Here is a 15,417-nt window from a genome sequence, read left to right on the forward strand (position 1 = left end):
CTAGTAGAATTAGGGTTAGATTTCTCTTTCTTGATAATTACTTGTGAATTATGTTGGCTGCTTTTACTTATTTGTTATATTATATTTCATCAAGCAATCACCAAATTATGTGTGCATGAAGATCACAAAAACACAAGACACAATATGTAGGCACTCTGCCAGGGCAAAACCCCTATCTAGGGGAAAACCCAGTCAAAATCTCTTCCTTCAATAGTTTCCTTGAGACTCTTCAACCTAGACAAAGACCTCCTCCACACCAAGCCAACCTCTCCTTCTTCGATCCAACCTTCAACCTCGCAGTAGCAACACTTCGATCCTAACAACTTTGACTTGGTAGCTTTTAGCATCAGCAACAACTTCGACCTTGAATAGGAGACTTCGATCTTCTAAACCAGCCCACACGAGAGAGAGAGAGAGAGAGAGAGAGAGAGAGAGAGAGAGACCAAAATTCCGATTTTCTTCTTCCCTTCCTTCTTAACCAAACTCGCACTCCTTTTAGCCCCTTCCTTCAACTTCGCACTTCTTCCCAGCTTCCAAATATCGAACTATGCTTGAGAGAGTGAGATGCACAAATGAAGTCGAACTGCCTTGTATATATAGCCTTCCAATGAGGTCGAATTGCCTTCCTTGAGGCCGACTTGATCTTCATGAGGCCGACTTGGTGTGGAGGTTACATAATTTATTTTTGACTCAAAAATAATTCTTTTTACATCGTTCAAAAGCCCAAGAAGAGTCTCATAAAATATACAATGACTATTGACTCTTTATTAATCCTAGGAGTCCTCAATGGGGACTTTGACTAATAAATTGATGACCCAAGCATGAAACCCATGCTTTAACAAGTCATTATAACAATAATAAAAATTCTTTTGACAAATACATTTTATGAAGACCAAACCTAGTTACATTTTTCAACAGGGAGCACCTTCTAGCCTCTTTAGTCATCCTTGCAAATCTTGAAGCGTGCTTCATTAACAAATTAGTCAACAAATCAAGTAGATCAGTCACCTATCTTAGGTGAAATCAACCAACCAATATTTTTTAGGGTACAACTTTATGTAACTTCAACTAATGAAGCTAGGGTTTCATACCTGCAGAAATATCCAACTTCCTCTTAACAAGAGGACAATCTTAGCTAAACAAGCTCTGAAACTATGTACAAATTTTATGAACAAGGCAATTTTCACCAAGATTTAGGCATTTTATGCATTTCAGAAACTTCACCTTATTTCATTGAATTCATGGATTTATCACATAGAAATTTTAGCCTTAGGCACTAAAACATCAAAAAATAAACGTGCAAATATCTCAAATCTGTTTACAACTGGTGACAAGTTTAAGTAGATAAACACTACAAAATAGTTCAACACTAGATCAGTACAATAACACTTTGGGTATGATCTAATCAAGTATGCGGAACTGAAATTACATTCATTAACAATGGAATTATAATGACAGATTTCAGATCCAAGGTTTCTTCTAATGCATGTCAATTTCTCAACATTTCAGCTTTGATGTCCCAATAAATCAACAAGTCAAAACAACTATGAAACTTGCTCAGAACACACGAAAACCAGATCTGCAATAAGAGAATTTAGGAGAGCAATGGTACAATGCCTTATTATCACAATAATGAAGATAAAATATGATAATTTAAGTCATCCCTAACAGGTACAACAAGTTCTTTTAACGCATCCCAGGCAAGGATTCTTGGATGCATCCCAAACCTTAGTGAGGGCATCCACAATCACTGCAAACCCTAACCAACAATAACAAGGTTTAGCAAGGCATCCTACCAAGCTATACTAATCTGTCCAAGAGCTCGACAACAAGCTAGCATCACACCAACTATCCAATTCTTGGATCCACAATTGTATCTCACAAACCTTACCCTTCACTTGCATCACACAAGCTAAGGAAGGCTAGCACATGCCTCTCACAAGGCCTATCCTTGTTACACCAGTAAATACTTGTTCTTTCAAGATCCTCCAAGAGCCAGCATTACACCATCACATCTCTAAGATGCAATATGAGAGCAAAGACACTCTCCTCCCTCTATAGATGATTACTTGGACTTCAACAATAATATATTGATCAACTCCACAAGTAAAACTTAGGTTAAGTCAGCAACAAAACATCAAGTGGAGTGCTATAGTAAGCATGGATGCCTTATTGCAGAATAGGGTTTCTACAACCCCCAGGTTGGTGCACCCTTTGAGTCTAGGTGTCCACATGTCAAGCTCTCCTCTAGACAAGATGTCATGTCCTTGAACAATGGCTTGTCAATTCAAGTGTTCCTCCTCAACATCCATGCAAGGTGGCTCCAATGCTCCTAGGGCTCTTTGCCCAACCTCTAATTACATAATGCACTTCTCCAAGTTGGTTACTTCCCATGTCCCATGTGCACATCCTCCTCGACAAGTGCACCCTTGTAAAAGATGATGAACTGCTACATGTGCCAACTACCACATCAAGAAGTGTGCCTCCTTATCACTGATCCCAAGGTAAGCCTACACTCACTATGCTTTCCTAATGTACGTCGACCAAAATACAACAAAGGGGCTACGGGACCACAAGCCCTCCATATCACAGGAAATGCTCCCCTAGGTAGGTGAAAACACTTTTGGAACAACCAAAAGATAACACCTAGAAGAGCTGCCTTTTGTAGAAAATTGCATAACGAAGGGGTGGTATTCAAATGATCTTTTTGTTTGCATTTTTATATAGTTTTGGGGGTACTGGTTTTTCTTTGTCATGCATAGTATGTCTTATATTAACAAGAGAAACTAGAACAGAACTGAGAAAAGAAACCAAAACAGAAGGGCACATACAATGGATGTCTGGCTTGGCTGTGACCTTAAAATTATATTATTTTTATTATTATTGTTCTCGTCCTAAGAGCTACTTGAGCAACAACAAACTCAGAATAGGCCAAAGCATCTAACTCATTAGCATGCTTAATCAGGAGATAGCCTGTTGCTGACAATTGCCTACATATCTCATTATGCCAAGAGTGACAAAAAGATTCCATTGAACTGACCTCATCAGAGAAAACATACTTGCATCTTAGTTCACAGACTGTATATAAGGCTATAATCTGAAGACAGTCCCAGATGCCTGTGAAGTGAAACAGTACCAAGGGCTGCGAGTCACCAGAAAGAGCCGTGTGCCAAAGAAGTTGTTCCTGAAGTGGAATTGAATGTCAATCCTGAACATATCTCCTGCAAGTTCTAGCAAACTTGCACTCCCATAAATAATGGGCTTCTTAATCAAGTCAGGTTGGGATTTTTAAATTTGTGTCAGTGAAGCTGAGGGCTCAAACATAATTTTGTGCTTATTAGGCTCCCATGCTTCCACTGTTGCTTGGGAGGTCTGTTTGGGCCTTTAGCTCAATTCAGCCCATAGGGCATCACGGCAGGCATCTTGGCTGATCTGGCAGTTGACAAGTGAGGAAGTATAAACACCTTGGGGTTAACTAAAGCTATATTTTAGTTGTGTTGATGATACGGAATCAAATCAGATCATTCAAGGTAAATTATATCACAAAAGGCAGAATGAGCATGAAAACTGGCAGGAGCCAAGTTGAAAGAGAGGATGAGGCACGGATGAATTAGCCGAATCATGACAGTGCTATCATATAAGATCATATCAAAATCAATTCAATAAGATGTTTCTACCTATACAAAAAGTATGAGTGCCTTTTGATAGACGCAAAGTAGGATTATTTTAATGTTTTTCCACCACCCCTATTTAATGCTAGAGGGAGGACAAGACCGTTATTTGATATGAAAGTGATTGACTTAACAGAACATGACCATGTCAATGACACTCGACTATAATGACTTAAAATGAATTTTTGGATAACCTTATTAATAGCATAACTTAATAAAATTTACAAAGGACATATCCCTATCAAGCTTCAGCTAAGGCTGATGCAGTTGTGTTCTGACTGTCTTTTGCAATTAGGTCTAATCATCTTTCTTTCTATGTTGAAGATTGTGATATGTGACTATTACAATGTTTGACATGCTAGCCAGTGTTACGAGGCTATTCTGAGGTTGAGTCAACTCTTCAGTTTGATTTTGCTCTTTGAGGAAACAGAGCCGAGTAATTGAGTCTGACTTGGCTCTGGTTGAGACTTGTGATGTTGAACTATGTGAATGACTTAGTCTCACAAACACATTTTGGTTAAGGATTCTCGCAAGACAGAATTGATTGTCTGTCTATAAAAGACATAGGAAAGAGGAAACACTCACTTGCTTGTTTTTCTAAACTAATTTCACAACAGACGACCAGTAGACTTGTCAATTGTCAAGAATCAATGGTGTTTTGTAGTATGCAGTATCATCCATGTATTTTGAAACGAGTTATCATTGAAAAGTTGTACTGTATGGAGTCTGGAGTCTGGACATTGTAAACTTTCATATTAATGAAAAATATCTTTTGTTTTGTTTTTGTTTTTTTAAATTCTGCCTGAAATTTAGGGTATTTTTAATTTCCGTTTTTTCTGAGTTGGAGTCAACTCTACTTTTCAGCGTTACTGAGTCATTTTTCAAGTGAAATCTGGTAAATTTGATGTTCTTGCAAACTGTTTTTTTATATATCTCTGTTGGAACTGCAGTGATTGGCTGCATAGCAATAAAATTTAAGGGATAAGGCTATCAGTGGTTATCTTTAGATTCTAGAAAGGAAAAACAAAGGGCCACGTTTGGTCTGATAGAAGAGGGACTCAACGTTGAGTTTTTTGGTATGTTACTTTGTAGAGATGTTATTCTAGACCAGTGTTGCGAGAATTGCGATTTAATCGCAAGTTTTTCTCTGAAACGATTAAATCTGCTGATTGAATTGGCGATTTTTTCATTTTCGAAAAAAAATCGTGATTAATTCACGATTTTTTTTTCGAAAAAATCATGATTAAATCACGTTTTTTTTTTTTTTTTTTGTTCTCTAAAAAATCACGATTAGACCCCCAAAAATCGTTTTTTTTTGTGTTTTTATTTTTATTTTTTTGTATTTTTTGTTTTGTTTTTTTTGTTTTTTAAATGTTGTCGATCTTTTGCCAATTTTATCCCAATTTGTATGATATTTTGTTTGTTTGTTTGTTTGTTATCTGGATCCTCCCTGATTTAATCTCGATCGTGATTATCGCAACATTGTTCTAGATCATTTGGTATCTTTTACACAGTATACCTTCATCCTCCATTTCCTATCTTTAAAGAAATGGGGATGGAATCTTTATTCGTGTTAAACATTTTAACAGTTTTTTAAACTTTTTTTTTCTTCTTATGTTTTCTGGAATTAGTGTACTGCCACAACAATCAACATTCCTTTTCGTTCAGATGATTTTTCCTGAGCATTCAAAAGCATTTGGGCAGTGAACAGTGTTCACAAAGTATGATAAGGTTGTTGAAGGGTGCACATTTAGAATTATGAGTTTAGAATTCGTGTTTTGCTCTTTTATAGTTTGATATTTGCAAATTAAATATGGAGAATGCACATTCATAATTGTATCCTTAAGAGTTCCCCGTGTTTGGCTGCTCTGTTGGTATATTGTGCTGTCTTTTAAAGATGAATACACTAGATTATAAGGCTTGTTCTTGTTCCCTTATACCATCATCTATATCTCCCTTGGGTGTCTTTTGATCATGTTTATGATGCACTCCACAATATTTGGGACCAATGTTTTTAAAACCGGAACCGGTGACCGGACCGGTCCACCTAATGAACCGGTTTACTGACCGGAACCGGTCTAACCGGGACTGGTTTGGTCTAAACGAACCAGTTTTAAAAAAATACATTAAATAATTAATTTTTAATGAAACAAAACTATTTTTAAGATGTAAAACCATGATTCCAAACCAATAGAGACAAAATATGCAAAGTTTGCTCATTTATGTAGCATGTAAAGGTGAATATATCAAAATGGCACCGAGTACAATACATATCATCGACAAAATAGCAAAATACATAAGAAATGAGGCTCTAAATGGCCTTTAAAGTCCAAAAACAATGCTGCAAGCTATGAGGCCATTGGCCTACTACAGGTCTACAGTGTACACATGATCAATCATCAAGTTCATCACCACTACTAGACACAGGATCATCATCAGGAGCTACATAGACATCATCTGGTTCAGAGTCTGAGGATGCCTCAGCCTGATCTGCAACCTCAGTATCAATGCCACCAATGACAATAGAAGTGGACCTAATGGAAGCACGAGTTTGTCGACCTGCATGACTAGTGCCTTCCATTGGTTCTTTGCCTTTCCTTGATGCCGCTACTGATCCTGGTTCTGATGCCGCCACATAATCTGTTTCATCCCCCGCTAAAGCCATGTCGATATCAAAATCAGCCTCAAACACAGGATCTTCAGTCTCCTCCACCCATTCTGATGTTGGATCAATATCGTCCAACACAATGGGATCTAGATCAGGTGATTTGCTCATCATTTGGTTCCTCCTCAGTCGAAGGTTGTATTGCACAAAAACAAGATCATTTAACCATTTTTGTTCCAAACGGTTTCTCTTCTTCGTGTGTATGCGCTCAAAAACAGACCAATTGTGCTCACAACCTGAAGCACTGCAAGTTTGACTGAGGACTCTAATTGCAAACCTTTGCAATTGAGGACACTGGCCACCAAATGACTCCCACCAATGTGCTGCAAAGAAAAAGACATTAATTAGTAACTTAGTTTATAATTTGAATTGTAAAAAACGTAAACAATTTTAACTTGAAAAGAAAAACAAAATGGAAATTGGAATTGCTTACCTGGTTGGTCCACATCTCTTGCCATCTTTGCCAAGTTTTTGCCAAAAGTACCACTTGCCATATTGAAAACAGTAAGCTGTCTATGTATTTCCAATTGGTCTACATGGCTAGGGACCATGCGCTCCAAGCAATCAATCAATCCAGCTCTGACCTCCCCATCATGCAGATCTCCTAGCCGATTTTTATAGTGATACTTTGGGTTCAAAAAATACCCAACTGCATGCATAGGACGATGGAGTTGATTGTTCCATCTGTTATCAATGATCTCCCATATACGGCCATATTTAGCTAACCTGTCCTTGTAAGCTGCCCATATCTGCTCCTTTGCCTGATCCATAGCTTCATAAATGTAGCCCATGGCCAATCGTTCCCAATCCACCAACCTTAGCACCTTAACAAGGGGCTCGGTAATTTTCACAAGCTCTAGAGACCTTTTCCAAAAATAAGTGTCTAACACTTTCTTTTTGGTGTCTTTTCCATTTGGTCTACGAGCCCATCGAGATTCAGACCATTCTTCAGAGGAAAACATTTTCTGCAAGTTTTTATGTTGACCATTGAGACATTGCAACGTGAGGAAGTGAGTTGCAAATCTCGTAATTGCAGGCCTAACAAGCTCTTTGCCCCTAGTGTGTTTTCTCATTAGGTTCAATACCCATGAGTGGTTGTAAATGTATTTTGTAATGCACTTGGCATGCTCTACAGTGTTTTTTACCCACTCCAATTTGCCTATATCCTCAAGCATGAGGTCTATGCAATGTGCAGCACATGGAGTCCAAAATATGGTGTTATATTTGGTCTCAACAATCTTTCCAGCAAGAACATAGTTTGAGGCATTATCAATGATGACCTGCACAACATGCTGCTCCCCAACTTCCTGAATAACGTTATCCAAAAGCTCAAATAGAAGGGTTGCATCCTTTACCTTATTAGATGCATCAACTGATTTCAAAAACATGGTTCCTTGAGGGCAAAAAACAAGGAAATTAATGATAGTGCGGTTCTTTCCATCGGACCATCCATCTGACATAATGGAACAACTTGTTTTGAGCCATGAATCTTTAAACTCAACCAAATACTCATCAATGGAAGATATCTCTTTTTGCAAAAGATCTCCCCTCAAGTCATGCATACTAGGGCCTTTGAAGCCCTTCCCTGCAGCTATAACAGAGTCCCACATAGCTTGGTAATAAGGTGAGCGAGCAACATTAAATGGGATATCTGAATCATACCACCATCTAGCAATGTATTGATGAGAAGTTTCTTGCATTGTCTTTTCCAATGTTGATCCAAAGTGGGTTGAGAACTTCGCTAGGAGGAAGTGGGATTAGAAGAGGCAATGTTGGCAGAAGATGAGAAATAAATTTGGATGTTTGTTCTCTTTGTTCCTTTTGATGGTTGGCCAACAGAAGGATGAACATAGTGAAAGGGGTCATTGGTGGAAGGGATAGAAGAGGAGTCTTGAATGTCATAATCATCATGCCCACTCTCTTTCATGGCTTCTAATAATTCCCTCTTCCTTGCAATGTCATTTTGGATGGCCTTCTCCCTAGCCTTATCCTAATAAAATTTTTCAAACTTGGAAATGTATTCTGCCCTAATAGGACCTAACAGTGCATTTGGTGCATCACATGGCTTTACTTGGCCTCTTATCCCAGCCAAGTGTTGTTTCAACCTAAGAATACCCCCACCTCCAATAGATTTATGGCATAATTTGCATATCATTTTTCCATCAATTACATCACAATGAGCCCATGCACTGTCCTTTCCTTTTGGAGCCATGTTTGCTTGAAATAATAACAATTTGCAAAGAAATCTGCCATTTAAAAAAAAATTGCAGCTAAGCAACATGGAAAACCAAAGATAAATGTAGGAAAACAAATGCACATGCAAGCTACAAAATTTGATAGCATAGAGCTAGAGAGTTTATAGCATACATGATAGATCATAGAAGTAAGAAGTTTATAACACATAAAAAAAAATTTCATGGACAGTAGACTCAAATGAGGAATTATCAAGTGCAAATCCTTACCTGGAAATGCAAACTAGCTTCCTTAGCCTCCTCTTGAAGATGGCAACTCCACTGACAGCTACACACTATCTCCAAAATAACTCCAACTCCAACTCCAAGATGACTACCTCAGCAAAAACTCCACACTCTCCAAGCTCACAAACAAACTCACAAACACTCACAAACACTCCAAATCAGTTGTTTGAGACAAATGAGAGTGAGAGGGGTCTCTTATAGCTTGGAGAGGGTGTTTTTGGAGGGAAAACACCTTTAGTTCCCCCCCAAAACCCCAAAACCACAGTCAAAAATCTGCTTTTTGCATGTTTTGGTGGGCGTGCCTAAAACCGGCCGATTTAGGACAGAACCGGCCGGTTCCGTCCTAAACCTGCCGGTTTTCACCGGTTAGGGCTAAAAAATGGCAAAATGGCCTTTCCAATCGGGTTTTTTGGCCGGTTTAGACCGACGACCTTGCTAACCGGCTGGTTAGACCGGTAACCAGTTTTTAAAAACGGTTTTGAAAACACTGTTTGGGACTTGTTCAGTGCAATGTTATCAGAACTGGACCGGTCATCGAACTGGTAGACTTTCTGGACTGGGAACCAATAAAAAAAGGGTCAACCAAAAACACATAAAATATTCAAATTTTAAAGAAAAACAGATATATTCATGTGCATACATATGAATAAGGTCGTGGTGGTCTTCTAGGAGTCTCCCGCACAAACTGACGACCAGAACTAGAACCTCCACGTGAGGGTGTAGATGGAGGTGGCGACAGCAAAGGAACAAGACTCGGATCTCGAGCACTGCTACTGGATGGTGGAGGTGGAGGTGGCATGGATGCTACAGCTGCTTCATCTTCATCCCTTACAAGTTCCTCTTCCAGTTCTTCAAAATGTACAATGCCATCCTCCAAATCGTCATCCTCTGGGTGATCGTCCCAAATTTTATATGTGGGATCCTCGTAAGCCGGATCACAGTAATGACTCAACAACCTCAAGTTGTAGTGCACATAAACCAAGCTTTCTGCTCGGTTTTCATTGAGTCTGTTTCTTTTCACATTATGTATGTAGCTGTAGGTGCTCCAACACCTCTCTGCAGAAGAAGTATTTACAACCCGTGAAAGAACTTATTTTGCCAATTTTGGCAAAAGTCCCTGGCCGCCATATGTCTCCCACCATGTGAGAGTATCAAATCTATCTCTGTCGTCCATTGCATGGAAGTTACCATACAAACCAGTGCCACTGAAGTATTTGCCTATTTCAAGGCACACAGCGGCACATTCCTCCCTGTCAGGTATCAACTTTTCTAATGCTTCCAAATATCCTCTAGTTACCTCTGCATCTAAATGGGGTTTGGTCCTAATCCCACCCCCTGGTACAGGTTGGCCCAACCAAGATGTAGAGTAGTATTTTGGCGTAAGGATATATGCCAAGCAATGTAGTGGAAGATTAAGTCTATTCCACCGTTCACACACACAATCGTGAATCAGTTTGTACAAGTCGGGATCTCTGTTATGAACAATATCTTTTATTTGCCCCAACATGGTATCCATTTGCTCATACACCTCGCCAATCACTGGTTTGTATGTATCTACAAACCAAATTATGTGATAAATGGGCTTGGTGAAATCCAATACTTGCCTCACACTTGTCCAAAACTGACCATCAAGAGCGGCCTCCTCCACCAGTTCAAAACCTCGCCTGTCAGCTGCATTTGTAGCCCTTTCCTTTAATACCTGCCAATGTGGACTTGATACCATGCTAGCCAATGACTCTCTTACCTTCAAAAGGCGCCTGAAGGTGAGGTAATAGCTACCAAATTTGGTCTTCGCAATCTTCAACAACTCCAATCTCGAGTGACTGCGGAAAAGGCCATGGGTATTGCTATGATTTGTAATAAATTTTATCATTTGTTTGCCTTTTTTGTACAAATCACCAATCCATTGGTATTGTGCATTTTTGTTCTTGACAACATCATGCATCAGAAGGTCCAATGTGTGAATCAAACATCCAGACCAAAATATGTAGGGGTATTTATCCTCAATAATTGCTCCCGCTGCCTTACAATTAGGAGCATTATCAGTGATGACTTGGATGACATTGTATGGCCCAATACACTCAGTTGTTTCAAGTAATGCTTCTGGAATGTTGATGGCGGTCCTGAACTTGTCTGAGTAATCATGTGTAGTTAGAAAGATGGGACCACTAACAGACACAGCAAGAACACTTATCAATGGCTTGCCTTTTACATTTGTCCATCCATCAGATACAATGGACACCCCATGGTCAGTCATTCTATTCAAAGAATGTGATATTTTTGCGTTTTCATGATCAAGGCCAACGGTTCTTGCCTTGTTATACCTAGGGCTCTTGTATCCTTTAGGGGCATCATTTATGGCAGAAACCATTTCGTGCCAGTAAGGTGAGCGAAGAATATTGAATGGTATCCCACATGCATAGAGAAACCTGTAAACTTTTGAATCCACATCATTCCTACACCCCTCATCAAGGAAATCTGATATGGTTCTACGCCTTAAAGCTGATGACCCCGTGCCTCCATATCCACTGCCTTGGGAGGACGCTGAAGGAGTTCTTTGTGATTGTGAGCTTGGTTCAAAGAAACCCCTTGATTTTTTTGATTTGTATTAGGCTTCCTCCTCTTCCCTTATGTATTTGGCTCTATCCGCTGCTGACACCACTGGACAAGTTTTGGTTCCTATTTGTTTGTCTCCATCCCATGGCCTTTTCCTGCAGAGGTGTCTTCTAGCACGGGTGTGTGAACCTGTGTAATCATTGTTGCAATGGGGGCAATGAAATTTAGTGGTTCCACCCCCTCCCTGTTTCAGCTCTGTTAACATATTTCCACAATGGGGTTTGGTCTTGTTTAGTCTTTGAGGGTCATGTTCACCCTCCTCCAGCTCCTCCTCACCGGGGTTTTCATCAATTCGACTTTCTCCAGCTTCTTCATCCCCCTCTTCAGTTTGGCCCCTCCGTTTCCTACTCTCTAGCACCATAATAACCATAAAAGGGACCAAGAAGAGGAAAATGCCAAGAAATATAGCCAGGTCCATGGTGTTTGATATTTGTAGGCTTTTGATTCTGCGAATTAATTTAATTTATTTAGATTAATAAATTTAATTTAAATTCATGATTTTTAAACTAAATAAGGTTAATAAACTAAATAAATTAAATTAAACTAACTAAATTAAACTAACTAAACTACTAAATTACTAAGTTACTTACCTCTTTGCAGGCTCGGCGCTTGCTCCTTGGCGCTTGCTCCTCGCTCCTTTGCTCTTGCTCTCAAGCTCTTCTCAACTCATTCAAGTGATAATGAAATGTTTTTTGACCCACTGGGCTTTTAAAACATTTTTTTTTAATTATTTAATTATTTATTTTTTTGGTTGAAATTGATAATTTTTCAAGTCCGCGGATTTTTTATTTTTTATTTTATTATTATTATTATTTATTTTTTGTTCGCCGGCACGCTCCCGGCGCAGCGCGATTTGCTCGCGGAGCCATTTTTTAAAGGTCGGGAGCGATCGCTCCCTTGATCGCTCCCGGGTTTTTAATTTCGGTCCGGGAGCGACGCTCCCAAAAATGGCAGGGAGCAAATTTTTTTTAGTCGGGAGGGATTTCGGAAGCGTGCTCCCGAGGCGCTCCCGCCCAGAGCGCAGATTGGGAGCGGGTTCGAGGGGGGGGGGGGGGGGGGCGCTCCCCGCAACTCTGTCTTAGTACATCATTGTATGAGTCTTGTTCTTGGACCCTTCTACCGTCATCTTTATCTTCCATGGTTGTCTTTTTGTTATGTTTGGTGATGCACTCCACGATATTTAGTACTTGTTTGGGCTCTGGACTTGTTTGTGGATTTTTTCTCATTTCCTTTCAATTGCTGATTTTCCTTTATATTATTTACATGTTTCCTCTTCCTTTGGTCTGTTTTGTTATTTTGTTTGACTTTAGTTTAGTTGATGTCTTGCTGGGCCTTTTTGTGGTCTTGGATTCTTCATCTGCATTGGTATTGCATTGAACTCACCTTAGTCTGAATCCTTTGGTCTGTTTTGATATTCTGTTTTACTTTAGTTTAGTTGATGCCTTTGTTGGGCATTTTTGTGGTCTTGGATTCTTTATCTGCATTTGTATTGCATTGAACTTACCTAGTTTGAATCTGTATCATTTCGATGATTTCCATACTATTGACTTCGAGGCATTGAATATATAGACACAATAGGACATAATTTGAACTTTGAAGTTAACCATATCTGTAGTTTCCTTGTACTTTTAGTTCTGTTGAAGATTTTATATGCTCTGCATGTATTTGATAATTTGCTTTTCGGTTGGCATGGAGTCTTACTTGGGTTTTATATTATAGGTGGCTGAGAGGGCTTTATTTTTGTGGAACAACGATCACATTGTAAGTTTGATTGCACAACATAGGCATGTCATTTTGCCACTCATTTTCCCTTCTTTGGAAAGGAATACAAAGAATCATTGGAATCAGGCTGTCCATAATTTCACTTTGAATGTAAGGAAAATGTTCTTGGAAATGGACGAAGAACTTTTTCAGGAATGCCAGAGTAAGTTTCATGAAGAGGAAGCGAAGGCAAAAGGAGTACAAGAAAGGCGTGAAATGACATGGAAGCGTTTGGAAGCAGTTGCTGCTTCAAGAGCTGTAAGTAACGAAGCTGTGCTTGTAGCACATCCAACAGGTAGCAATGCTACTTTCAGCCAGAGAGCTGCAGTTGGGAGTTAAATCATGAGAAATAATATTATTTATTGGTCATGATTTGGCAGCAGTGAAGGAAAGATGCCATCCTTCCCGATGTCTCATCTTCCAAGTCTCATTAAGTGCAGGATTGTGCGGTTGCTGATTCTAAACACAGTGCATACGAGCTGTCTTTATTACAGGTAAGGATCCTTTTAGCAGGTTTCCAGTAGCGTGGAAAACTGTCTTCTCATGCAAGACTTTAAATTGCTTTGGTTTGGAGTTTGCACCATAACATGCACAACTGCCAGTTTTTCATCTTATCCCTCATTTCTATATTCTCTTTAAGATGTTATAAAGGAAGGTTGGTACGGAAGAACTAGTTGGCAATGGCTTATTCTGCAATCGCTATTTAGTTTGTAAATCAGTCCCAGGAAAAACTTCAGGTTTTATATTGTACAACTTTCAAGTTTCAACTTTGCTTGTAACTTTCTTATGGTCTTGGGGATATGAAACATTCTCTGCCTTGATGTCGAAGGGCCATCTTCGGGTTTAAAGTTGTAGAGAATGATGTATAAAGCATATATCCTGTTTTAGACTCTTACGCTGTAGTTGCTGACATATTTTACATGGAATTTCATTCAATCTTATTGAGATATTGTTTTTTCAAAATTCTGGTACTAGTTCTTTAGCATGCTACGGATAATTTATTTCTTTTGTTTGTAAATCACCGTTTGAGGTCATTAACATGCAATCTTTTTTGGTATTTTGATGCTTTTTATTTCCATATTTTAAAAGTTTAAGTGCTGGATGCGCTCTGGTTTTTATTTGTGAGCAGCATGCATCATGCATCTTGTAACATCAACTCTATTAATTTTCTCTCAGGGACATGCATTTGTGTCAGAGACACTATTAATTAGCTGTGGAAAATAGTCTCTCAGAAGGTCGTGGATTCAGAAAATATTGAAACTTGGTTTAGTTGATTTTCAATTCTATTATTTCAAAATGAAAAGAAATGAGTTAGTTAATTTCTCTTGTATGTAAATTTTGCGGGATGCATTTAACTTTGTCGTAGATAAAGCTATTTCTATAATTACATTTAAATGAGGGAATTAAAATTTGCATTTTTAGGATGTATAAATTTACAAAATATACCATATATGGTTAAATTGGCATCTCCCATTATATTTTTTGTACTTTTTCAACAATTTCTTCTGTTTTGTGAAATTTCTACCTGTTAGAGAGCCCTTGATTGTACAATGATTTGGTTAATTCGAAACTGCTTTATATGGCACATTAAAGTTTTTAATACAGTTCTTATCCAAATATAATTTTTAGATCAGAGTAATGAATCAATTTGAATAAATTTGTGATGTTATAATACTTTTGGAATGCAGATTTCAGTTGGATATATTATTATCATTCTTTTATGTCACACGTTTTAGGTAAAATCCTTTGCTCATCAGAGAACCAAACTTAACTTTGCTGCAAGATAAACAAATTATTGCAAATGAAGAGTACCAAAAAATGTGAGCAGGGAAGAGGATGGCACAGGTGGGAAAGAAAACGAAGTCTAATGTCAACATGAGTGAAAAGGGGTAAGGCACATAAATAAGGGGGAAAGAAATGAGTGGCACATGATTAATCAAGATGGGGTAGTCAAAGAACGAATTACAGAAGTACAAAAATAAAGAGAGTAACATTACCAACAATTGGGAAAAAGGGGAAAAAATGCAGAGTATAATTCTAGTAGGGCAAAAAAGGGCCACAAACAATGAACAAGATTAAGGAAACTAAAATGAACATAAAGATTTAGTGAGGGAACTTAGCTAAAGATTATACGAAGACAAAGGATAAAGGAAATAAATTTGGGAGGGGGGCTAGGAAAGATACCCTAAAATGATAGGTGGGAAGAAGAATAAAGTGGAGAGAAGGA

General features: G+C 38.6%; 1 protein-coding gene across 1 annotated transcript in view; it reads left to right on the forward strand.

The window, feature by feature from the left end:
• Positions 1-14,153, forward strand: part of LOC149142279 (serine/threonine protein phosphatase 2A 59 kDa regulatory subunit B' gamma isoform-like) — a 94,882-nt gene extending 80,729 nt beyond the window's left edge. Inside the window, exon 2 of the mRNA XM_089449362.1 lies at positions 13,149-14,153. Coding sequence (XP_089305488.1) covers positions 13,149-13,529 — 381 coding nt within the window. The 3' untranslated portion in view covers positions 13,530-14,153. The remainder of the gene's footprint in view (positions 1-13,148) is intronic.
• Positions 14,154-15,417: the final 1,264 nt, after the last annotated feature.

The sequence above is a fragment of the Pinus tabuliformis genome, chromosome X, assembly GCF_031772625.1.
Source record: "Pinus tabuliformis cultivar Carrire ecotype Pingquan chromosome X, CPIR1, whole genome shotgun sequence".
NCBI lineage: Eukaryota > Viridiplantae > Streptophyta > Pinopsida > Pinales > Pinaceae > Pinus > Pinus tabuliformis.